At 42.0% G+C, this 25,571-nt stretch overlaps 1 protein-coding gene across 1 annotated transcript in view; it reads right to left on the minus strand.

The window, feature by feature from the left end:
• Positions 1-25,571, minus strand: part of LOC129867020 (UV radiation resistance-associated gene protein-like) — a gene marked incomplete at its 5' end in the record, with an annotated part of 86,275 nt that overhangs the window by 35,790 nt on the left and 24,914 nt on the right. The window contains one exon of the mRNA XM_055940124.1: positions 24,793-24,868. Within this exon, the coding sequence (XP_055796099.1) occupies positions 24,793-24,868 (76 nt within the window). The remainder of the gene's footprint in view (positions 1-24,792; positions 24,869-25,571) is intronic.

The raw sequence follows: 25,571 nt of genomic DNA on the forward strand, positions 1-25,571 counted from the left end.
TTGTGAACATATTAAGTATTAGCAGGCCTTCAAGCCATAAGCCGTCTAAGATAAACCACTCCTGTGCTCCAGTATCATAAAGCCTCAGATTGTGGTCATCTTCTGAAGGGCTAGACAGGCAGTGAAAAGACAAAGTCCACACTATGCCTCGGAAAGAATAACACCACCAGAGGTTTTTATATCAGAAATAAAAGAAGAGGAAGGTATACATAGGGAAAAGGAATATCATTCCAATGTTTTCCTGTGCAAAATGGACAAACTCAGCAATTATGCCTAATGCAATAGTAAAAGTCTGAATTATTATGTGGCCAACCACAGTAAATACCTCCATTGATGCTATACACTGGGATACACTAAAGCAGTGGTAGATAGAGAGTGGCAGGCCCTGGAGAAGCAAACTTAAGCAACCATCACAGATACAATGTTGAATACTAGGGATACGGTGTTAAAGTGATTCTCCAAAAGGTTTTGTATCATTTCAGCCAGTACAGATGCAGGATCTTAATTTGATCACCCGGTTGAAGGAGAACTTTTCTGCAATGTAGGAAATGTAAAACTTGTAGTGTATTTAAGGTTTAAAAAGTCTTCTGAAGTTAGACATTTACATTAATTATTATCCACATTTACTGGTTCAGCAAGATTATTTTCCTGCTGTAACAAACTGGCTCAAATTAAGATCCTACATTCGTTGTTTTGAAGTGTTAACGAGCCAAAATGGTTCCAAAAAATGTTGCACAATTGTGAACTACGTCATCCATTTCGTATATGTCACAAATTGTAATTTGTGTGATATGTTACCAATTCTAATTTGTACAATACATTATGAAGTGGTAAGTGCTTAAGATCCCGGACTGCAAGTTAAAATCCCATTTTCCCACGCCTTAATTTACAATGATCAAATGCAGGTCGAGACAATAGGAAAAACAGAGCGAGAGAGACAGCGGGGCGAAAGAGACAGAAAGAAAGAGAGAAGTAAATGAATACTGGATTGAGGGTAATGGAGAGTAACGAATAAACCTCTTCGCCAATAGCCATAAGAGAAGGTGAGAAATAACAGTTTGAAAGGAAATAAATCCAAACCCCAAATATAATTAAGAAAAAAATCCTTCAGCTTTCTCTTCCATTGGCTTTTGCTGAGTATCAAAATTAGACCATGCAGTGTCAGGGAAAGGAGTATGGCCAGTGTCCAATTTAATGTGGAGTGTCCTGAACATTCCCCCATCACCTGGGTTGTTTCAACAGTTACCCTGCCTAGTGTTAAAGATGTAATCCACATTAGGGATTAGCTCTCTCCACACTGCCATGGCTAGGGGAGAGACAGGGAAACCAAAGACCAGGCAGACATATGTCTAAACAAAGAGTGATTTCTCACAATGGATTATACAACCCTATAAGAATAATCCTAGAAGAATCCAGTGATTACATATGCATTCATGGACGCCAAGAGAAGCCAGGCATGCCCAAAAAAATGTACCAAGAAAAAAAATATATGTATTTACACTACCGGTCCAAAGTTTTAGAACGCCTACTCATTCAAGGTTTTTTCTTTATTTTTACCATTTTCTACATTGTAGAAGAACAGTGAAAACATCAAAACTATGAATTAACTTCTTCTGGCTGCAAGCCCGAGGCCGGCCACAATATGACAACAGCCACTTCAAGTGCAGGGCGCCAAATTCAAAATATATATTTTAGAAATATTTAACTTTCACACATTAACAAGTCCAATACAGCAAATGAAAGGTACACATCTTGTGAATCCAGCCAACATGTCCGATTTTTAAAATGTTTTACAGCAAAAACAGCACGTATATTTATGTTAGCTCACCACCAAATACAAAAAAGGACAGACATTTTTCACAGCACAGGTAGCATGCACAAAGCCAACCTAACTAACCAAGAACCAACCAAACTAACCAACAAACAACTTCATCAGATGACAGTCTTATAACATGTTATTCAGTAAATCTATGTTTTGTTCGAAAAATGTGCATATTTCAGGTATAAATCATAGTTTACATTGCAGCTACAATCAGAAATTGCACCGAAAGCAGCCAGAATAATTACAGACACCAACGTCAAATACCTAAATACTCATCATAAAACATTTCTGGAAAATAGTGTACAGCAAATGAAAGACAGGCATCTTGTGATTCCAGCCAATATTTCCGATTTTGTAAGTGTTTTACAGCGAAAACACAATATAGCGTTATATTAGCTTACCACAATAGCCAGAAACACAAGCCATTTCCCAGTAGCAAAAGTTAGCGATCGTAACAAACCAGCAAAATATATAATTTTTGACTAACCTTGATAAGCTTCATCAGATGACAGTCCCTATAACATCAGGTTATACATACACTTATAACATATATGCAATCATGTAGTACCCTCACACCATAACACCTCCTCCATGCTTTACGGTGGGAAATACAAATGCAGAGATCATCTGTTCACCCACACCGCGTCTCACAAAGACATTTGGACTCCAGACAAAATAACAAATTTCCACCGATCTAATGTCCATTGCTCGTTTTTCTTGGCCCAAGCAAGTCTCTTCCTTTAGCAGTGATTTCTTTGCAGCAATTCAACCATGAAGGCCTGATTCACACAGTCTCCTCTGAACAGCTGATGTTGAAATGTATATCTGTTACTTGAACTCTGTGAAGCATTTCTTTGGGCTGCAATTTCTGAGGCTGGTAACTCTAATCAACTTATCCTCTGCAGCAGAGGTAACTCTGGGTCTTCCATTCCTGTGGCAGTCCTCATGAGAGCCAGTTTAATCATAGTGCTATATGGTTTTTACAACAGCACTTGAAGAAACTTTTAAAGCTCTTGAAACATTCCATATTGACTAACCTTCATGTCTTAAAGTAATGATGGACTGTCATTTCTTTTTGCTTATTTGAGCTGTTCTTGCCATAATATGGACTTGGTCTTTTACCAAATAGGGCTATCTTCTGTATACCCACCTAGCTTGTCACAACACAACTGATTGGCTCAAACACATTATGAAGGAAATAAATTCCACAAATGACCTTTTAAGAAGGAACACCTGTTAATTGAAATGCATTCCAGGTGACTACCTCATAAAGCTGGTTGATATAATGTCAACAGTGCGCAATGCTGTCATCAAGGCAAAGAGTGGCTATTCGAAGAATCTCAAATATAAAATATATTTTGATTTGTTTAACACTTTTTTGGTTACTACATTAATCCATATGTGTTATTTCATAATTTTCATGTCTTCACTATTATTCTACAATGTAGAAAATAGCAAAAATAAAGAAAAACCCTTGAATGAATAGGTGTTCTTAATTTTTATTTGCCTTCAATTCGCAAGAGCCTGAATGTATCTCACAAGATTAAAAATCTGAGCGAGCAAAACAGCTCCCCTCTGTCTCTGTATGTGTAGGCCATATATCTGACACTGTCTGGTCCAAGAGTATGACATTGTTGCTGCCTGTGGTATTGAATAAGGCGAAAGCCGGCGAGCATTTGGCCTCCCTTGATAAAAAAAAAGTAAAAAAGAATAGCAAATCAGCATTGAGCTAAATTGAGTGAGTTCAACTGTGAATTGTCCCGGCGCACCAAAAAAGAAAGTGTCAATGGAAGTCAGTTTGGATTTGGCGTCAGTCCTATCAAATCACAGAGAGCATACGTCACTGACAGAAACAACATGAATTGTTGCATCTCGTTGTGTTGTTGTCCTCCGGTGACTATCTAGCCAGCTAGCTAAAATTGGCCCTTTTCTAAATTAGCCATGGATGGCAATAGGGATTTGGACTTGTGGTTTTACTTAAATCTCAGTTCTGGCCAATGATTATAACGGCGATTCTGATCCAACCATTGATTGTGCCCGTGGCCTGATAGGATTAAAGTTCAATATGTAGCTTGATGTAGAAGGCTAATGTTAACTAGCTAACATTGCACATGAAAGGATGTTAGACTAGCAAGCAAGCACAAAAAAAAGCGTGTAAAGTATGACAGAGTGATAGACCATTTCGTCAACAAGAAAGAGCAGAGGATGGCATTGGCGTTTCTCTACAAGTGGGGTGGGTCAACATTTTTTCTACTTGCACGAATGCGCACGCACAGAAATCAGAACCATGGACAGCCACGTCATATCTAGCTTACGTTGATTGAACTGAATTGTTTTTGGTATCTTTTAGTTGTCACTGTATTAGAATAAGCATAGGTGATTTGATGATGAAATATTGAAGTAGTGGGCGCAGCTCCTGTTTTCTTTGCGACTTGCGGTGGTTCTAAATCAATAGTTGTTTGGTGGTCTGAAAATGGCGGAAACATGAACTTGTTGACCATGCTGTAGGTCATGTAACTGTTTGTTACATGCAATATGCTTTGTGGACTTCACCAGACAGAGGTTGCTCTCTGGTTTTGTGATGAAACAAAGATGTGGTTGAATTTATTCTGCCACTGTCTCTTCTTATTATCTGGGCCGTTAGGCCTATATATCACGGTCGCAAGGCATATGAACTAACAGGTTTGTATTTGTAATGGATCCCCATTATCTGCTGCCAAGGCAGCAGCTACTCTTCCTGGGGTCCAGCAAAATTAAGGCAGTTATACATTTTTAAAACATTTCAATACATTCACAACAGATTTCACAACATGTGAAGTGTGTGCCATCAGGCCCTTACTCTACGACCACATATCCACAACACAAAATCCATGTGTACGTGTGTGTATAGTGCGTATGTTATCGTGCGTTTGTATGCATGCGTCTGTGCCTGTTTGTGTTGCTTCACAGTCCCCACTGTTCCACAAGGTGTATTTTTATGTTGTTTTAAAAAAAATCAAATTTTACTGCTTGCATGAGTTACTTGATGTGGAATAGAGTTTCATGTAGTCATGGCTCTATGTAGTACTGTGCACCTCCCACAGTCTGTTCTGCACTTGGGGACTGTGAAGAGACCTCTGGTGGCATGTCTTGTGGGGTATGCATGGGTGTCCGAGCTGTGTGCCAGTAGTTCAAACAGACAGCTCAGTGCATTTAACATGTCAATACCTTGCACAAATACAAGTAGTAATGAAGTCAATCTCTCCTCCACTTTGAGCCAGGAAAGATTGACATATTATTAATATTAGCTCTCTGTGTACATCTAAGGGCCAGCCATGCTGCCCTGTTCTGAGCCAACTGCAATTTTCCTAAGTCCCTCTTTGTGGCACCTGACCACACGACTGAACAGTAGTCCAGGTGTGGAAAAACTAGGGTCTGTAGGACCTGCCTTGTTGATAGTGCTGTTAAGAATGCAGAGCAGCACTTTATTATGGGGAGACTTCTCCCCATCATAGCTACTGTTGTATCAATATGTTTTGACATGACAGTTAACAATCTAGGGTTACTCCAAGCAGTTTAGTCTCCTCAACTTGCTCAATCACCACAATATTCATTACACGATTTAGTTGAGGTTTAGGGTTAGTGAATTATTTGTCCCAAATACAATGCTTTTCGTTTTGGAAATATTTAAGTCCAATTTATTCCTTGCCACCCACTCTGAAACTAACTGCAGCTCTTTGTTAAGTATTGCAGTCATTTCAGTCGCTGTGGTAGCTGACGTGTATAGTTTTGAGTCATCCGCATACATAGACGCACTGGCTTTACTCAAAACCAGTAGCATGTCGTTAGTAAAGATTGAAAAAAGCAAGGGGACTAGACAGCTGCCCTGGGGAATTCCTGATTCTACCTGGATTATGTTGGCAAGGCTTCAATTATCGAACACCCTCTCTGTTCTGCTAGACAGGCAACTTTTTATCAACAATATAGCAGGGAGTGTAAAGCCATAACACATACGCTTTTCCAGCATCAGACTATGATCGTTAATGTCAAAATCCGCACTGAAGTTTAAAAAAACAGCATCCACAACTTATATTTTTGTATAAAAAAAATAAATAACACATTTTAATTTGTATGTTTTACCCCTTTTTGTCCCCAATTTCGTGATAGCCAATTGGTAGTTACAGTCTTGTCCCATCACTGCAACTCCTATACGGACTCGGAGAGCCATGCCGCACTGCTTCTTGACACCCTGCCCGCTTAACCCGGAAGCCAGCCGCAACAATGTGTCGGAGGAAACACCGTCCAACTGGCGACCGTGTCAGCGTGCATGCCCGGCCCTCCACAGGAGTTGCTAGAGCATGATGGGACAAGGACATCCTGGGCAGCCAAACCCTCCCCAAACCCGGGCGATGCTGGGCCAATTGTACGCCGCCTCATGGGTCTCCCGGTTGCGGCCGGCTGCGACACAGCCTGGGATCGAACCCGGATCTGCAGTGATGCCTCTAGCACTGCGATGCAGTACCTTATACTGCTGCGCCACTCGGGAGGCCCCGCCCCCACAATATTTTTATTATCAATTTCTCTCAGCCAATCATCAGTCATTTGTGTAAGTGCTGTGCTTGTTGAATGATCTTCCCCATAAGCCTGCTGAAAGTCTGCTGTCAATTTGTTTACTGTAAAATAACATTGCCTCTGGTGAAACACCAGTTAACAAAGGGTTGGTAACAGGCTGATTGGTTGGCTATTTGAGCCAGTAAAGGGGGCTTTACTTTCCTCAGGTAGGAGAATAACTTTTGCTTCCCTCCAGGCCTGAGGTCACACACTTTCTAGTAGGCTTAAATTGAAGATATGGCAAATAGTAGTGGCAATATCATCTGCTATTATCCTCAGTCATTTTCCAGGTTATAGAGCAAACAGCGCAATAATTTTTGCTGGCTTCTCCAGTGATTTTACCCACTCACCGCTACTGTAAGAATCGAGGGCTATGCCTAATCACCAAAGCATTCCATCAAACAATTCCAAACAGATGTTCCTCTGCGGCAAACTCGAATAATATTTAATTTTACGCCAAGGGCCCTGCAGACATTTCTTGTTGCTAAACTAAAAAATTGTGTTTGCCGCCTTATTTGTTTTATATCAGATAAGGGAGAAGTAATCTTCGACTAGACGAGCAAATCCAAATAAACTGATTATATTCGCTCTATATCAAAGCCTGTCCAAAGTTCACCCTGTTCTGAACCTTTAGACTCCACTTGTAATAACTCATAACTTTAAGTTGTTTGCCTAGCTATCTTACAACGATTACATTCACTCTCTCTAATTCCTCTCCAGTCACTCACTGCCAACCCTCATTCGCACCGGCCAAAATCAGGCACAAAACACTTAATATCAGATGTGTACTGGTATAATGTCACCCACCAAGATCACACCATTGTTCATGTGTGTGTGTGTGTGTGTGTGTGTGTGTGTGTGTGTGTGTGTGTGTGTGTGTGTGTGTGTGTGTGTGTGTGTGTGAACATCCACATTATCCCTGTGTGCGATTCAACTCCCTGCCAACTGGCAGGGAGGCACATTATGTTATGAGAAAAGACATGGGGTTTTGTATTAGAATCTTTCCCCCCTCTCTCTGTCCTCTTTTGGAAAATAAGTGAAGAGCACAAATGTTGAAAGTCTGGGCCTTTCATGTAAGGTAACTGGCTGCCTTTCAAATGGTGCAAAACATTATCAGAGCTACTGGCCAAAACTTCAAGAAGGATACTTAAAATATATATATATATATGGTTAAAAGATTGTTTAACGGTATTGTTCAGTCCAAAAAACTAATTATAAAACAGGTTGTGTGGATCCTGAATGGTTGATAGCAGGGTTAATCACGACAATCCTTGGGTAATGTTAACAGTTCCATTTGAATTATCAATGTACGTCTACTGTTCCGCAGCCCAGCCAGGCAATTCATAAACTTCATCTCCCCTGGAAAAAAGTGTCTTGACATTATTTCCCCTTGCTTCTAGCCTAGCATTTTGTTTGCAACAGACGGGGTTTGTCTAAACCTTGCTGCCTGCCTCTCTGACCTGTGCAACAATGTTGCAGTTTTTTTTTGCGATCTACACCGTGCCATACAGAATGAACATATCCGGATAAGACGGACAGCTTCTCTGAGCCAGGCAAATTAATTTACCATTTATCAGGATCATTATAATGGATAAGTTATAATGGACATAATTATAATGGATATATGCAAAGAAATAGCAATAGAAACAAGTAAAACAAACAAAAATGCACATAGTTTGTGCCATTTCAGCTGCTTGATCCGTATTAGCTTTAGTTTGCTATCAAGCAAAGGAGAAGTTGCCATCTTGCATAACAACCTTTTTTGCTTGGAACGGACAACACATCGCTTGGCTAGCGACCATGCCAATATAGTCGACGACCAGCTCGCAACTTCAGAATCTCAGAACTAATGACTGGTTTTTGCCTGGAGTATGTTGTCTGGTGGAAGGGTGAAATAAAATAAAAATTCCTCATTCAAATAAAGTTGAATGAAAACGTGGTAAATAGTTTTTTATTTATTTTGGCAACCGTTTCATAAAAGCAATAAGGCACCTGAACCCAGGGATTATCATGAAAAACACCCTCCTAAATCCTGTTTACCTGGCCCTCCGCTTCGTGTCGGACCTAAGAACAGCCCTTAGACGGATGTTATTCTCACGATAATCCCCAGGTTCTCATGCTTTACTGCTTAAGGATAACCTCACCTATTATCCAGCATGTTTTTTGGAGGCCAACCCCTCCAGTGTGTTCCATTTGTTCTCATAGAGGGAAGAGAGAATGAGGTCGAGTGTTCCTCAGACTGAGTCTTTCATACTCCTATAAATGAAAACTCCACCCCAAAACTATCTTAGTCCATTGTTGATATAGTCTTTTGTATTTTGAAAGTTACATATCTTGAAAACTTGACTGCTGACATGCAAAACATTTTGGGACTATATCAACAATGGACTAATGAAACTAATACCAAAATATAGTTTTGGGGTTGAGTTTTCCTTTAAGTACTGTAGTAAAGTATGTGGCTTTTAATTTCATATTTTTTTTTAAGTGTGTAAGTATGCAGGTGATTTTTCCATACAAAGTAAGTAAATAGGTACATACAGTGCATTCAGAAAGTATTCAGACCCCTTCCCTTTTTCCAAATTTTCTTATGTTACAGCCTTATCTTAAAATGTATTTAAAAAAATATTTTCCCTCATCAATCTACACAATACACCAAAATTACAAAGTGAAAACAGGTTTTTAGAAATGTTTGCAAACGCATTAAAAATAAAAAACAAATACCTTACTTACATACACTACTGTTCAAAAGTTTGGGGTCACTTAGACATTTCCTTGTTTTTGAAATTAAAGCACATTTTTGGTCCATTAAAATAACATCAAATTGATCAGAAATACAGTGTAGACATTGTTAATGTTGTAATTTACTATTGTAGCTGGAAATGGCAGATTTCTTAAAAGGAATATCTACATAGGCGTACAGAGACCCATTATCAGCAACCATCACTCCTGTGTTCCAATGGCAAATTGTGTTAGCTAATCCAAGTTGATCCCTTTTAAAAGGCTAATTGATCATTAGAAAACCCTTTTGCAATTATGTTAGCACAGCTGAAAACTGTTGTCCTGATTAAAGAAGCAATACAACTGGCCTTCATTAGACGAATTGAGTATCTGGAGCATCAGCATTTGTGGGTTCGATTACAGGCTCAAAATGGCCAGAAACAAAGAACTTTCTTCTGAAACTCTTCAGTCTATTCTTGTTCTGAAAAATGAAGGCTCTTCCATGTGAGAAATTGCCAAGAAACTGAAGATCTCGAACAACGCTGTGTACTACTCCCTTCACAGAACAGTGCAAACAGGCTCTAACCAGACCCCGGTGCACAACTGAGCAAGAGGACAAGTACATTAGTGTATAGCTTGAGAAACAGACATCTCACAAGTCCTCAACTGGCAGCTTCATTAAATAGTAGCTGCAAAACACCAGTCTTTACGTGAACAGTGAAGAGGCGACTCCGGGATGCTGGCCTTCTAGGAAGAGTTGCAAAATAAAAATATTCTCTGTTCTGATGAAACCAAGATTGAACTCTTTGGCCTGAATGCCAAGCGTCACGTCTGGAGAAACCTGGCACAATCCCTACGGTGAAGGATGGTGGTGGCAGCATCATGCTGTGGGGATGTTTTTCAGCGGCAGGGACTGAGAGACGTGTCAGGATTGAGGGAATGATGAACGGAGCAAAGTACAGAAAGATCTTTGATGCAAACCTGCTCTAGAGCGCTCAGGATCTCAGACTGGGGCGAAGGTTCACCTTCCAACAGGACAAAGACCCTAAGCACAAAGCCAAGACAACGCAGGAGTGGCTTCAGGACAAGTCTCAAAGTCCTTGAGTGGCCCAGCCAGAGCCCGGACTTAAACCCGATCGAACATCTCTTGTGAGACCTGAAAATAGCTGTGCAGCGACACTCCCCAACCATCCTGACAAAGCTTGAGAGGATCTGTAGAGAAGAATGGGAGAACCTCCCCAAATACAGGTGTGCCAAGCTTGTAGTGTCATACCCAAGAAGACTAGAGGCTTTAATCGCTGCCAAAGGTGCTTCAACAAAGTACTGCGTAAAGGGTCTGAATACTTATATAGATTTGATACATTTGATATAAGAAAACTGTTTTTGCTTTGTCATTATGGGGTCTTGTGTGTAGGTTGATGAGAGGGGAAAAAACAATTGAATCTATTTTAGAGTAAGGCTGTAACTTAACAAAATGTGGGAAAAGTCAAGGGGTCTGAATACACTGTACTTAGCTACGTCTGGTTAAGTATTGTTACTGGGTGGCACCTTTGGGCACAGTACGGGTAGCTGCGCGTAGCTCGTGGGACAAGGGGCACAATTATTCTCCACCCAGACAAGCTATAGCGAGCCCAACAACCGACCAACAGAGGCTTAGACATGTTTAAACCAAAGAGGCGTTTCCATGGCGACCTACAGCCCACACCCTGAGTGGCAGCCTACAACAATTAGTATTGTTGTGTAGGAGGGAGGGTGGTACCTCTATACCCCTTTTAAAGTTAGGCAGTGTTTATTTAACAGGCTCTTTCATTAGTCACTTAACTCCTCTTTCTCAAACAACTGTGAAATTATTATGTGGGCCCTGGGACAGTCAGGGGCCCTCTGCCCCAGCTACAGCCCAGTTCATCACAGACGCTTCATTAATAGAGTGAGAAATGGGTTTGGCTTGATACGGAGGGATGACATGACAGTAAGGCCTGGCCGACTGACACTATCCATAACCCTCACTCTCCCATCCAGAGTAATGCAGCCTGACATCAGGGGTGCTGGGAAGGGAGTCTCTCTAATGGGGTGGGATTTTATTTGACGGAGAGTGAGGGAGGGGAGTGTGGAGAGAGTCTGACATCCCCACAATGCCTGTGTTTGTGGGATACATGTTTAAGGGAGAGAAGGAAGAGAGAATCAGATTGATTCTGCTGGGGTTTGTTTATTCCTTCACAATGAGTAGAGTTTGAGGAGCAGATCTGTTAAATCGGATGAAAGACTGCCGCTCTGAGGAGAGAAGAGGTAAGAAAGACCTTAATGAGATCCACATGGAGAGGATGAGTGAATAGTGATGGAGAGAGAGAGAGAGAGACGCTCAACACAACCCAGCCAGGATGGTTGACAATTTTTTGAAATATTGACCAGATGACCTCAGCATTGTTTTATTCCAAAAGCTGTTTCATTTCTTTAAGGTGGAATAGGCCTTGTAGATGAAGGAACGCCATTTAGCCAGAACGCACACGATAAAGGCAAGGCGCACAGAGCAGTTTGATGAATTAACTAGAACAACACGTTTTCTAAACTTGCTGACATAAAATATACTTGGTCTCAGCTCCTCACCGATTCACACAACGAGGGGGAGAAACACGAGCCTCGTGCTTGGCCGGCCCAAACACCCACGAGTACAGAATCTCTTTTGCTTTGAAGACCTCACTCCCCCAAAAAAGTAATGAAAAATAATGTTGGGCTGAAAAAACGACCGGTCAGTTTTACACGTTATGACATGGCTTTGATAAGATGACCAATCTAATCACAACAGACACTATCATTCCACCGATATTATGAAAATGCATTTTGATGTGGAACTGGCTGGGTGAGTTTTTTTGTTGTTGTTGAAGTTATCATTTTGAAATGGCTGTATGCTTAGAGGGGCCCAACATGTAGCCTAGCGGCTGGGGTTCAAATAGTATTTAGAATACCTATAATATTTCACCTGTGCTTGATTGAGCTTATCTAGTGAAAGGGAACCAATAGAGTAGTCCAAAAAGTGCAAACCGAGCGCATCTGGCAGTCCGGGGCAGGCTAAATCAAATGCTCAAAACATTTTAAAGAGTTTAAAAACAATATGAACCCAGGAATCTCTGGAGCAAGACTCCAGCAAACAAAGACCCTCAGCTACAAATCTCAAGCAGCTGGAAACTTCAGCCACACTATTCAGTTAAATGACAGAGCAGAGCCCACAGCCCAGATTCCACTATTCAGTTAAATGACAGAGTAGAGCCCACAGCCCAGATTCTGACAGAAAAGGAGGGATCCTCAAAAGCACACAGTTAAACACTTCGATAATGATATGATTTCACTACAGCTTTGCACTGAGGATGCAACATGACACCTTTCATAACTCATCATACTGTAACAGTGTCATCAGATTATGACACATTTTCAGGCCAATTGTGAATAGACCGCTATCAATAAATTCCCATTAATGTAGGAATTCCAATTGGCAAGAAAAGTAGAGCTTGACTAGGAACCAACTCTCCCCACTGATCCGTTTGTCCTTATCTATGTCTTTAACTTCCAGTTTGCAACAATTGAGTTTCTGTCTCCCTTGCAAAGACAATAGCACGCACACACACACACATACACACACACACACACACACACACAGAGAGAGAGAGAAAGTGTCTATGGGGAAACAGTAAGCATGATTAGGCCTTCTTCCACCCATATATTAAGTGTAGTGGGCTGCTCTGGCACCTCTTTGCGGTGATAGGCAGATCCTGAGCTACTGACCTCAAACAGTGGAAATGCAATAAGAGGAATTGAAGTGTTTCATAAAGCCATAGGACGCTGTCCAGAGGAATCCCTGTAAAAACCTGGCAGCCCAGGCATAATCACAGCGTGCTGACGGCCCACGCTCCCCTCACAGGCTCTAAATTGGAAACCACAGGACGGTGACATATGTATACAGTGCCTTCAGAAAGTATTCATACCTCTTGACTTATTCTGCATTCGGTTGTATTACAGTCTGAATTCAAAAAAATTATTCTCACCCATCTACACACAATAGCCCAAAGTGAAAACATGCCTTGGAATTTTAACGAATTTTAACGAATGTTAAAATGTTTTAACGAAATACAGAAATATCTAAAATACACAAGTATTCATACCCCTGAGTCAATAGATGTTAGAATCACATTTGGCAGCTATTATAGCTGCAAGTCTTTCTGGGTAAGTCTAAGAGCTTTGCACATCTGGAATGTACAATATTTGCACAATATATATATATTTTTTTATTCTTCAAGCTCTGTCAAGTTGATCATTGCTAGACAGACATTTTCTAGTCTTGCTGTAGATTGTCAAGCGAATTTTATTCAAAACTGTAACTAGGCCACTCAGGAACATTCAATGTCGTCTTGGTAAACAACTCCAGTGTATATTTGGTCTTAGGTTATTGTCCTGCTGAAAGGTCAATGTGTCTCCAGTGTCTGTTGGGAAGCACTTTGCCTGTGCTTAGCTCTATTATGTTTATATATAGTCCTTGCCAATCACAAGCATACCCATAACATGATGCAGCCACCACCCTGCTTGAAAATATGAAGAGTGGTACTCAGTGATGTGTTTTGTTGGATTTGCCCCAAACTTAACGCTGTGTATTCAGGACAAAGTTAATTTCTTCACCACATTTTTTGCAGTTTTACTTTAGTGCCTTATTGCAAATATGATGCATGTTTTAGTGCCCTTCTTTGCGAGGCATTGGAAAACCGAGACAGAGATGAGGTAGTCTTTCAAAAATCATGATAAACACTATAATTGCACACAGAATGAGTCCGCGCAACTTACTATGTGACTTGTTAAGCACATTTTTACTCCTGATCTTATTTAGACTTGCATTAACAAAGGGGTTGAATACTTATTGACTAAAGACATTTCAGCTTTTCATTTTTTATTAATTTGTAAACATTTCAAAAAACATAATTCCACTTTGACATTACTGAGTTTTGTGTGTAGGCCAGTGACACAAAATCTTAAATTTAATCCATTTTAAATTCAGACTAACACAACAAAATGTGGAAAAAGTCAAGGGGTGTGAATACTTTCTGAAGGCACAATAACTGCAGTCCCAGTTAAATAATAAATAATATGGCTGGGTCTGAACCTGGCTGTCATGCTAACAGAGACCACTGACTGGTGCTAACCCGCCTCAGCTGGACGGACGAACAAACAGACACTAAAAACAACAACAAATAAAAGGTGGTATGGGCAACCTGTGTCAGCTTTGAGGGCCACTACTCCCTTAAATTATGAAGTGAATTGCTGTAACACCATATCAGGGAAGAAAGATAACACTTAAGACGGTAACATTGGGCACACTACCACCCATACACCACTCATTTCTGCACTGGGTGACATTTATAATCCAATATTTAAATGTATGTTTTTAGGGAGTTAAGGGAAACAGGTGCATCTGGTCCCGGTCGTAAAAGGTTCTACCACAGACAGAACCAGTCTACCCAATAAGTGGCTCTGGATTTGTACCGACCGTAGCTAGCAACAATGTTTGTGATGGAAAACGGGACTAGACCACACAATGAGAGGCTATGAAAAGCCCTGGGAGAGAGGTGTGCGTTTTTGCACTGCATTTAGCTCCAACACAGCCTGGGTTAAAAAAGTATTTTAAATATTTCAAATATTCTGTGCATTTACTAGAGCCTGACTGGAGTGACAAATGGGTGGAGTTTGCACTTTTGGGGCTACTCCATTTATTCCATTGCACCAGATAAGCTCAATAAGGCACAGCTAAAGTATTTGAAAAATGTCCAATACTATTTGAACCCAGGCCCTAGACTGCTGCTGCAGAGGCCTAGCGGGAACCATCCCACAGCCCTGAGAGGCCAGAGCTACTTGCTACTTCTTTCTGGATGTTTTTCCACCTCCAGGCCCATCCAGACCAGAGCATCATGATTTCCCAGCAGAAGTAGCCACACTCCCTCCCTCTAGGAGCAAACGGGCAGCCAGCCGCTCAGGCCTCCCCTCTCCTCCTGCCGAAACATCTCCTGCTTCTCAGACTTGGCCAGAGAACAGTAAACTCAACTCTGGGAGGGAGGGAAGCTGGGGGAGACCCTGGTTGTTCCTGTCCCCACTCCCCCCCTATAACTCTCTGTGCCTGGACACATTCATCACTATACTCACTGAGGAAAGAAAACGTTATTCATTTATTTAAACTATGAAATACTGAAGCGGTGTGATACAGAAGACCTGATGCAAGTGGCTGATTTCTTCCAGCTCCATGGGTGGCTGGTTCATATAGAGAAAACAGAACTATGTGATATATACAGTGTGTTGCTGCTGCTGTATAACATAGAGCAGGAAAGATACCATCCTTACAAATTGTAGGGATTCTAAAGGAGATACAGTATGAGGTATGACTGCAAGCAAGAATACAGCAGCTATCCACTCAATTACAAGCTCACCACAGTTCTATGTCTGCCCATACAGTACAGTAAGAGCACATTTCCTAAAACATGGACAGTCATGCACTTACACACTTAAAAGAGCACGACATACTGTACAAGGCTTGGCATGTCTAGAGCACTCTGAGGTACTGGAGTCTGACACACTGACAGATATAATCTCTGACTGGGCTCTTTGAGAACAGAGTGACTCTGGTTTCAAATAGTATCAGTTTTCTTTCAAATACTCAAATACCTGTAATTGATTAAGCTTGCCAAGCACAATGAAACCAATGGAACAGCCCCAAAAGTGTAAATCCCACCCGTCTTGGGATTCCAGGCAGGCTCAATCAAACGCTGAACGTGTTTGAAAGAAACCAAATCCTATTTGAACCCAGGTCTGGTGAGTTCCCCCTCTCTCTGGCTCATAAATCATGTGAGAGAAGGTTAGACAGCTGTCAGAGCTGTCTCCCTCTCTGGTCCTGTTATTCCTAGACTGTTAACAATCTCTCAATCCAGCAGTATCACTCCTCTCTCCCCTAACCGTTTACTTAACCCACTTACACTCTGCCAAAAACAATTTCTTGCTTGAAATGTGACAAATCAAGTCGGCTAATGAAGTGCCTTTTACAGTCTGAGACGTTAGAGATTGACTTTAAAGTGGCACCTTAATGGCATTACAATATAAACCACATTGTCAGAGGCAGGGGTACGGAATGGGCCTCTTATTAGATGTACTGTAAAGGGACAATTACCCAGCCATTTATTCTTCCGCATGCAGGCACTTTGCTTTGAGGCTCGCTGCTATTCTTCACCACCGGGCTAAAACAAAACCAGACACATATTCATGACCTGTCCTGCGGTCTCAAAGAGAACTCTACTTGTTCCCTCCCTCCCTCCCTGCCCTCACTCCACGTAAGGAGGTAGAGGGTGGAATGCAAAGTAAAGTACAGTACATTGAGAGGCTACATCTCTGGGCGTGTCTGTCCCGTCCATTATGCCACAGGTTTACCATATCAATCCCTGTGAAATGGAAAACGAATGTTGTTGTGTCTGTCTGTCTGTACTTGAAGCTCCACATTATCCATATTAGCCTTTAGGGTTTGAGAGGACACAGAAGCCTGTTTACTGAGATGAGGTTTTGCAGGGGGGGGGCAGGCGGGACAAAATAAGGAGACTGGTTGTTTTAGAGGGGACGATGCGGAGTGCAGAGTGACGTGATCACATGGCTTTTTCAGGAATGCTCTCTGACCGGACCACGCTGTGGGGTTGAGTCACTGACCACAAGCCTTCACTGACGGGACAGACTGTCAGGGAGAGAGGTTTTCTAGGGGACACCTGGAATAGTTCCTTCTAAATCTACTCCTCTCCACTGAAAGGTTGAGCCGAGAATGGCTCAGGGGAACCAATGCTCCTCGCTCTCATATTTACCTGCCTCATCTTAATTAAATTGAAGGAGGGTAAACATAGCAGTACCATCTATGGCCAGTCAGCCCTTTTCTGCTCAATGCCTTGCCTTCAGCTCAAGGACACTGTTAGTTTCAATAATGAATGGGAGATCTTTGTCAGCCCTGGGAGAGGTTGGGATTCGGCAAGAAGGGCTGGGCCCATCGTCTGATCAAGGATTTCTATTTAAAACAAGAGTAAACAGGATCCTTAAACCTGGGATTTTTGTCTGGAAATGACCTAACACCATGATGGTTATCACAGGCAGCTCATTCATTCATTCATTCAATATTGTGTTGATCTTTCCCCTACAGAAGGAACTCAAATAAGATGAAAGTGGTGAAGGCATGGGAACAGCTCTGGGATCAGAGTGTGGAAGTGGAGGATTATAGTTCCAGTTCTATATAGTGATTAATTACATTGAAAGGAAGTGAGGGAGCACCATGTCATTCAGTAAATTGGTGGAGGATGTCCAATTTACCATTACAGGACATTACATATTACAGTCTGAGCCAAGACATTATATAGACCTATGAACTATGAAACAGTACATGACACAGTGTGGTGTACAGGGAGTTATTCTGGAGACCTGTGGGTTGAACGATGACTGACCATGGGTAAACACACAACTGTTTAGGTAAATGCCAACATGCGTCCATGGAAACAGTGACAAAACGTGCGAAAAATGTAACCCATCCTGTTCTGTCCTCATAAACTCCGTGATAAATCATTGCCAGCTTATTCTGGTCACAAAACCCCATTGTAGGTCTGGCTGAGATCTGTCCGTATTAAAGAAAATAACAGACAAATGAAATAAGGTAATATATGGTGATCATTTTCATGGAGGCGTTGTGAACATTCTTGACTTGCACTGTGCCCAGGCAGTGCACATGCTATTCAGGTCAGGTTGGGTTCCAAAGAGACGGAAGGCGATATAGAGGACGGGGGCTGGGTAGTGTTCTACCTCTTTAGCACGCTAACCTGAGTCAGGCTCATATGGTTTCTATCAATGATTTATATATACACTAAATGACTAATACCCCCTATCAGTAAATGAGTGTGTATATAAATCATTGATATACGCTATGTTAAAGCCACAGCGCCTACATCTTGGCACTCCCCCATCATTGTACAAAATATTTTGGAAGCTATAGAAATGCATTTATTAATGTCTACATTCGTTTTTGCCACATTTACAGAGACCTTACTGCATACTTAAATTATATTCTGAGCGAAACATAAAAATAAAATATAAAAACATTTTCTTTAAATTTGAATTTTGAGATTACTAATGTTACTGTCCCCACTACAACAAAACTACTTCAATACTGTATATGTAATTTGGTAATTGAAACACTGTAGAATTCCATTCATTCCTATGGAGGACTGCTCCTACTGGGGAGTGCCAATATGGCCGACCGGTGGCTTCAAAACTCAATGGACAATACATAGCATACATAGAGGGTGTAGAGGATGGTGGAAAGAGGAGGGTGGAGAGAGAGAGGGTGAGAGGAAGGGAAAGGGACAGTTGTAACACTATGGATGGCTAGGACACGTAAACAAATAAACAACCAAAAATAGCTGACGGCATCTCCACATCATTCTCATAATCCTCGTTCATTGGTTAAGATCACTCTCCAATCAGAAATCATGCTAGCCAAGCTAGAACACCTTCTGCCTCCTTTTCTAACCACTGGGCTCCACCAATAACAACTACCTCCATTATTATCATGATTATCATTCATTATCATTCAGTGTTCGTGCCAATTAGGCAAGAGCACGTACTGCCTCTCAAACTGCTAGACTCCAACAATAAGAGGACGCCTAAGGCCCAGCTCCACCAATAATAGCTAGCTATGTCCCAGCTCCTGTTCCTGTTCCATACGCAGTATGCTGGCAGCCCAGCCAGGCACTTCCACTAACCACTAAACATAGTGGCTCCCCCATGAGTCATAGCTTGGTTTTATGGAGCCACAGTTGCCACATTCTCTCTAAATGGCTTCCCTGTGGGCCTTGGAGCTAGGCACGGTGGTGTGCCCATGCCTTCTGCTTCCCCCTCCCTCAGTTAGATAGCCCCGGGTCGGTCCTGCTTTAATAACTGTGCAACACTGAGCTTCGTGCTCCCAGACCAGGCAATACCCCCGGTTTAGCGATTCAGAGCTAATTGTCAATGGTGTAAAATACTTAAGTAAAAATACTTTAAAGTACTAAAGTAGTTTTACTCCAGTACATTTTCCCTGACACGCAAAAGTGCTCCTTACATTTTGAATGCTTAGCAGGACAGGAAAATTGTCCAATTCACACACTTTTCAAAAGAGCATCCCTGGTCATCCCTACAGCCTCTGATCTGGCGGAATAACTAAACACACATGCTTCATTTGTAAATTAGTGTGCCACTGGCTATCCAGAAATAAAAAATGTAAAAAATATTGTGCTGTCTGGTTTGCGTAATATTAGGAATTTTAAATGATTTATACTTTTACTTTTGAAACTTAAGTAGATTTGATCAATTACATTTACTTTTGATACTTAAATATATTTAAAACAAAATAATTGTACACTTTTACTCAAGTAGAATTTTATTGGGTGACTTTCACTTGAGTAATTTTCTATCAAGGTATCTTTGCTGCTACTCAAGTATAACAATTGGGTACTTTCCCACTACTGCTAATTGTTGTGCCCCCCAACCCCTCACCCACCCCCCCCTTCAAAACTACATCTAGCGTCTATTGCAATCTAATCAGGCTCACATGCCTGTTTCACAATGAGCATACGGATAAAGAAGATCTAGAGAGCGAGAGAGAGCGAGCGCATGGCAGAGCTTCAGCTCCAGAGCATACGTTCAATTTCCCTGAGAGCCAGTCTCACGAACTTGGCTAAAACGCAGGATTGGCGGCTTCAGTTCTTCTGCCCTCTGCAGAGACTTTCCTGCCCCTGTTACAAACCCTCACCTGTGGCCTCCTGAACTGGAGGGAAGGAGCAGCCAGACGGCACTTCACTACGTAGTGCACTCATTCCAAGGGGCTAGAATAGGACATGCCTCTTCGTGAGAAGCACAAGGCATTAAGCAAAGCTTTAACCTAACATAGGAGTAAAAGAAACACTTGAGCAGCGTTTGTTGCCTTCCAAAAGCGGAAGTCGCGTCACAGGCTCTTTCCTTTTCCTTTGAAAACCGGATGCATCCGGTCGATATCGACCCAGCAGACGGTGGCAATGCTTAAATCGTGTCACGGAGGTACAACTGGGGAGCAGAGTGCAAAGATGCATGTTAACGAACTTGGAAATGTCTCCACTCCAATCCTACGATCCATTTGGGTGTTGTTTGTGTTGAAACATGATATTTGCAGAGCGAACAAGGAAGGAAAAAGGAGCGAAAATGGGGTTCTGTCCGAGTTTTGAAGACAATGTTGGTGTTTCTTTTATGTTGACAGTTACCTGCATAATGTCTTCCATCCACCACTGGTCCAGTATGAGTGTGTACTTCACTGTGTAACCAGAGCACTGCTTTGTGTCAGCAGCAAGACGCTACACACCGTGGCAGCCCAGCTCAAGCCGGGCACAACCTAAGGATCGCATTATAATCACTAAAGAAAGAACAAAACACAAACACAATAACAACCTGGCCGTGAAGCAAAGCGCTGGCTCTATTGGTCAATTATACTAGTGAGTGGAAAAGCCAGGCTCAGTGTTTCTAATACGGTATGGGGGGGGGGGGGGGGGGGGGGGGGGGGGTCATAGAAGCAGCCATTTCCTAATAAAGCCTTCATAGTATTAACAAGAACCATACCGTAGTCTCTACTCAAACATCACTGGGACGCAATCCAGGTCTCCCAGATAAAGTGGTCTGAAACGGCCAGAGTTGTGGAAAACCCGTATCGACTGTAAAAAGGAGGAAATGAAGCGTGACAGTGTTGCGTCGGTCGCTTTATGCATTCCCCCAAACTACTGGAACACATGTGATGGCTGCGGAACCGAGTGATCAGACACAGGAATGCACAGTTTCATGCGAGGTACAGCAATTCCCCATAGATGGTGGGGGAGCTGTCTTTGTGGTGGGTTCCGCTACATCTACTATGAAATGTTTACCACTTGCGCTGCAACAACGTTTCACAACCATTGTCAGCTGTGGGGAGCTGATCCATGCGGTGCACATAGGTTGATTTTGAGTCGGCTCAGTAAATCATTTTCAACATGGATATATCCCCCCAGTCACATATGGAATGTATAAGATGCTAGACTGATAAAAACTCATGAGCTCACCTTGAAATAATTCAGTGACACAGACACAGTATGTTGACTGTCTTGCACAATGACGAGAGAGAGATTTCCGGATGGATTCACCGCAAGTCAACCTGAGGATTTGACTTTTTACCGACACACAGTCACATGCCATTCGCTATTCCAGGGGGTGGGGTGGGGTCCCACAAATGTAACGTTTGGTAAAGACTGGGACTCTATATATTGCTGTTTGAGCCTATATGCTGTGCACTTGCCAGGTTTTTAAAGGGGCAGTTCAGTCAAAAACATGATTTCCTGTTTCCACACTATGAGGTCGAAATAACACTGATATGGCAAAAATTATGATAATGTTATTTTAGTGTTAGAGCTTTTTGAAGTGAAAAAAACACCTTGAATTTCTGCCTGATCAGGTGGGATGGAGTTTTTGGCCCACAGCATGACATCATTATCTGATTATTCTGACCAATGACCAATCATGTTTTATTTGCATATGTATCCTACTACTTTGAAGCAGGTTAGGCTCTAGAGTCTAGACAATCTTATCCGCCAAAATTTAAATATACACTTGATATACAAAAGTATGTTGACCCCCCCCCCCCTCCCCCCCTCAAATTAGTGGATTCGGCTATTTCAGCCACACATTGCTGACAGGTGTATAAAATCGAACACACAGCCATGCAATCTCCATAGACAAACACTGGCATTAGAATGGTCTTACTGAAGAGCTCAGTTACTTTCAACGTGGCACCGTCATTGGATGCCACCATTACAACAGGTCAGTTTGTAAAATTTCTGCCCTGCTAGAGCTGTCCCGGTCAACTGTAAGTGCTGTTATTGTGAAGTGGAAACGTCTAGGAGCAACAACGGCTCAGCAGCGAAGTGGTAGGCCACACAAGCTCACAGAACGGAACCGCCGAGTGCTAAAGCGCATAAAAATTTCCTGTCCTCATTTGCAACACTCACTACCAAGTTCCAAACTGCCTCTGGAAGCAACGTCAGCACAATAACTGTTCGTTGGGAGCTTCATGAAATGGGTTTCCATGACCGAGCAAAAGCCTAAGATCACCATGAGCAATGCCATGCGTCGCCTGGAGTGGTGTAAATCTCGCCGCCATTGGACTCTGGACTAGTGGAAACGCCTTCTCTGGAGTGATGAATCACGCTTCACCATCTGACAATCCGACAAACAAATCTGGGTTTGGCGGATGCCAGGAGAACGCTACATGCCCCAATGCATAGTGCTAACTGTAAAGTTTGGTGGAGGAGGAATAATGGTCTGGGCCTGTTTTTCATGGTTCGGGCTAGGACCCTTAGTTCCAGTGAAAGAAAATCTTAATGCTACAGCATACAATTATATTCTAGACAATTCTGTGCTTCCAACATTGTGGCAACAATTTGGGAAAGGCCTTTTCCTGTTTCAGCATGACAATGCCCCCGTGCGCAAATCGAGGTCTATACAGAAATGGATTGCTGAGATCGGTGTGGAAAAACTTGACTGGCCTGCACAGAGCCCTGACCTCAACCCAATCTAACACTTTGGGGATGAATTGGAACGCCGACGGAGAGCCTGGCCTAATCGCCCAACATCAGTGCCCGACCTCACTATTGCTTGTGGCTGAATGGAAGCAAGTCCCTGCAGCAATGTTCCAACATCTACTGGAAAGCCTTCCCAGAAGAGTGGATGCTGTTATAGCAGCAAAGGGGGGGACCAACTCCATATTAATGCCCATGATCGATGAGCAGGTGTCCACATATTTTGGTCATGTAGTGTATGTAAATATATCTAAATTTGTATCTACACACCCACGTGATCAGACTGAGAATTTCAATGGCAAAAGGAGGCTCATAATAACTTTGGGGGTGCTTATATTAGTCCAGTTACACACAAATGTGTAATGGAAATGGGTTTCTTGCATATCCCAACTGCTCCTGAGATACCCGCGGGGAGTGGGGTCACGGCCAGGGTCCAGAAACAAATGTTTCACCTTGCTAGTTCGAATACTTGAGCCGTCAACTTTTTGGTTACTGGCACAATGCTCTACCAGCCGCACAGGGAAAGAAGTTATTTTCATGAAATAAACACACACAGTGATTTATTAGACATAAGGTGAAGATAAAACAAAACAAAAAAATGTAAAGGACGCATGGGGGATTTAAGAGGTTGATCCACGTCATAAAAAGAACATGTCTGAGATGAGAATTATCAGGCTCTCGACCCACACAGACACTCATATCCCTTTCTACCTGACAGTTACTACAGTACAGTAAAGTCAATCATATGACACCATCCTCAACACTTCTTCCAGGATAGTATTTCACCTCTAAACCTGGCAGAGCGGACAGGCAGAAGTGAGGGAATGAAAATCAGATCTGATGTTAGAGCAACTCACACCACAGTAAAAAGGTCACTGGTCTATAATTCTAAGAAGCCCATGGAAATGTTACTTATCTGAACCCCTCATAGATCATTAAAATGATAACAATACATGAAACAAACTGGGAGAAAAAGCTTTCTCAATTTCAGTTCGGTTGCATAAAGAACAGAATACGATCATTTTGAAACACGTAACATTATTTTCTGGGTCTCCATACATAGTGTACAGAACAAATAATGGTCCTGCTCTATCATGCAAGTCATAACATGCACCCTTGACCTCCTTGGGTTTTCAGTCCAAGCTTATTTTAAATTTGCAGTGTGTAGTCCCCCCTCTCTCTCTCGTTGTTGGACCAAGGCGGATAGAGGATGGCAGCAGTTTGGATAGCAGCTAGCTAACGGGTTGCGGCAGCGGCAGTGCGTCAAAGTCCAAACCTCCCAAAGTGCAGTCATTTGAACCCAGCCACCTGTTGCAGTTAATTGCCCTGCTTAATACACTGGAGATCCCATTCCACATTCTCACAATGGAATGCAAATTGTTAGATTTGGTGCTCAATGATTAAGGGAGGGAGGGGGGCATGTATGTGTGTGTATATGTGTGTGTATATGTGTGTGTGTGTGTGTGTGTGTGTGTGTGTGTGTGTGTGTCCCCTTCTCCCTCACAGTATCCTGAGCCATTACATACAGAGGGTCAGTATGTACACTGGGGCCTCACTCTAGTCCAGTCTGTTTGCATGCATCCTAGTTTCTCCATATTTATTGTGAGTTTGTAGGTCTTTCAAAACGACAGGATCAGTGGAACACAGTAACAAGGCTCCAATCCAAATGGACATGACGTGATCGATCCAAAACATGTATAAAAACCAACAGACCACTGCAAACACTATGTCTGTTCCCCACACAGAAACCTTTCAGTGACCTAACACCCTCAGACCATCTGACCTTCTGAGTTGGCCTGGTGCTTTGTAGCTCAGTTGGTAGAGCATGGCACTTAACACCAGGGTAGTGGCACGTAACACCAGGGTAGTGGGTTCGATTCCCGTGACCACACATATGTAAAATGTATACACGCATAACTAAGTCGCTTTGGACAAAAATGTCTGCTAAATGGCATATATAAATATATTATATGTGTACATGTGTCAGACAGTGGTCCACGGTCTTACCTGGGCAATGTTCTTGTTGATCAGGTAGACTCCGTACTCAAACTGAAAACGCTCTCCTCGAGGGTAAAGTGGGAATCTGTGTGAGAAGAAAAGGAAGAGCAGTGATAATGAGTGTACAGTACTGGAGTAGGTGGTACACATGGATTAGTCTGTGGGTAACAGCAGAGAGAAACCTAATCCTGATAGATTGAGGAGTTGAGAGCGCAGAGGCCCTCCCTACTCTCTAACATCAAAACAAATCCGGGGCTCTTCAGAGAGACATGGGACTCTACTACAGTAATAACAATACCACAGTTAGGGTTCCAAAAGGAGAGTATATTACTAGATACTTTGAAAGTTTACCAGTAAACTACTAGAATTGTTGTAACTTTCAAGGATTTAATTTAATTGATCACAAGACATCTACAGGCCCTTTTGGGTACTTCCGATTATCACAGGTGTCTTTTTGTATCTCTGGCCGTCTGTGTGTCATTATCATATAGAACATATTCAATGGTTGACCCTGTAAAACACATTTCTGCACCTATGTAACAATAAAACATTTGTATTTAATTTTTTACTATGTCAATATGTCTTTGTTGTAAATGTTTTGGCACCAAACTGGTGGTGGTTTTGAAAAAAGTCAATCGTTGGAAGAGAAAATAATGCCATTGTTGATAATGCCATTGTTGATAAGATTATTTTTTCATTAATTATGCAATTTTCTCTTGAACCATATGCTCTATCCAATAGAAAGTCATGGACAATATGGGCACATATATAAAAAAATATATATACTA

Source organism: Salvelinus fontinalis, chromosome 2 (genome assembly GCF_029448725.1).
Source record: "Salvelinus fontinalis isolate EN_2023a chromosome 2, ASM2944872v1, whole genome shotgun sequence".
In the NCBI taxonomy this organism is placed as follows: Eukaryota; Metazoa; Chordata; class Actinopteri; order Salmoniformes; family Salmonidae; genus Salvelinus; species Salvelinus fontinalis.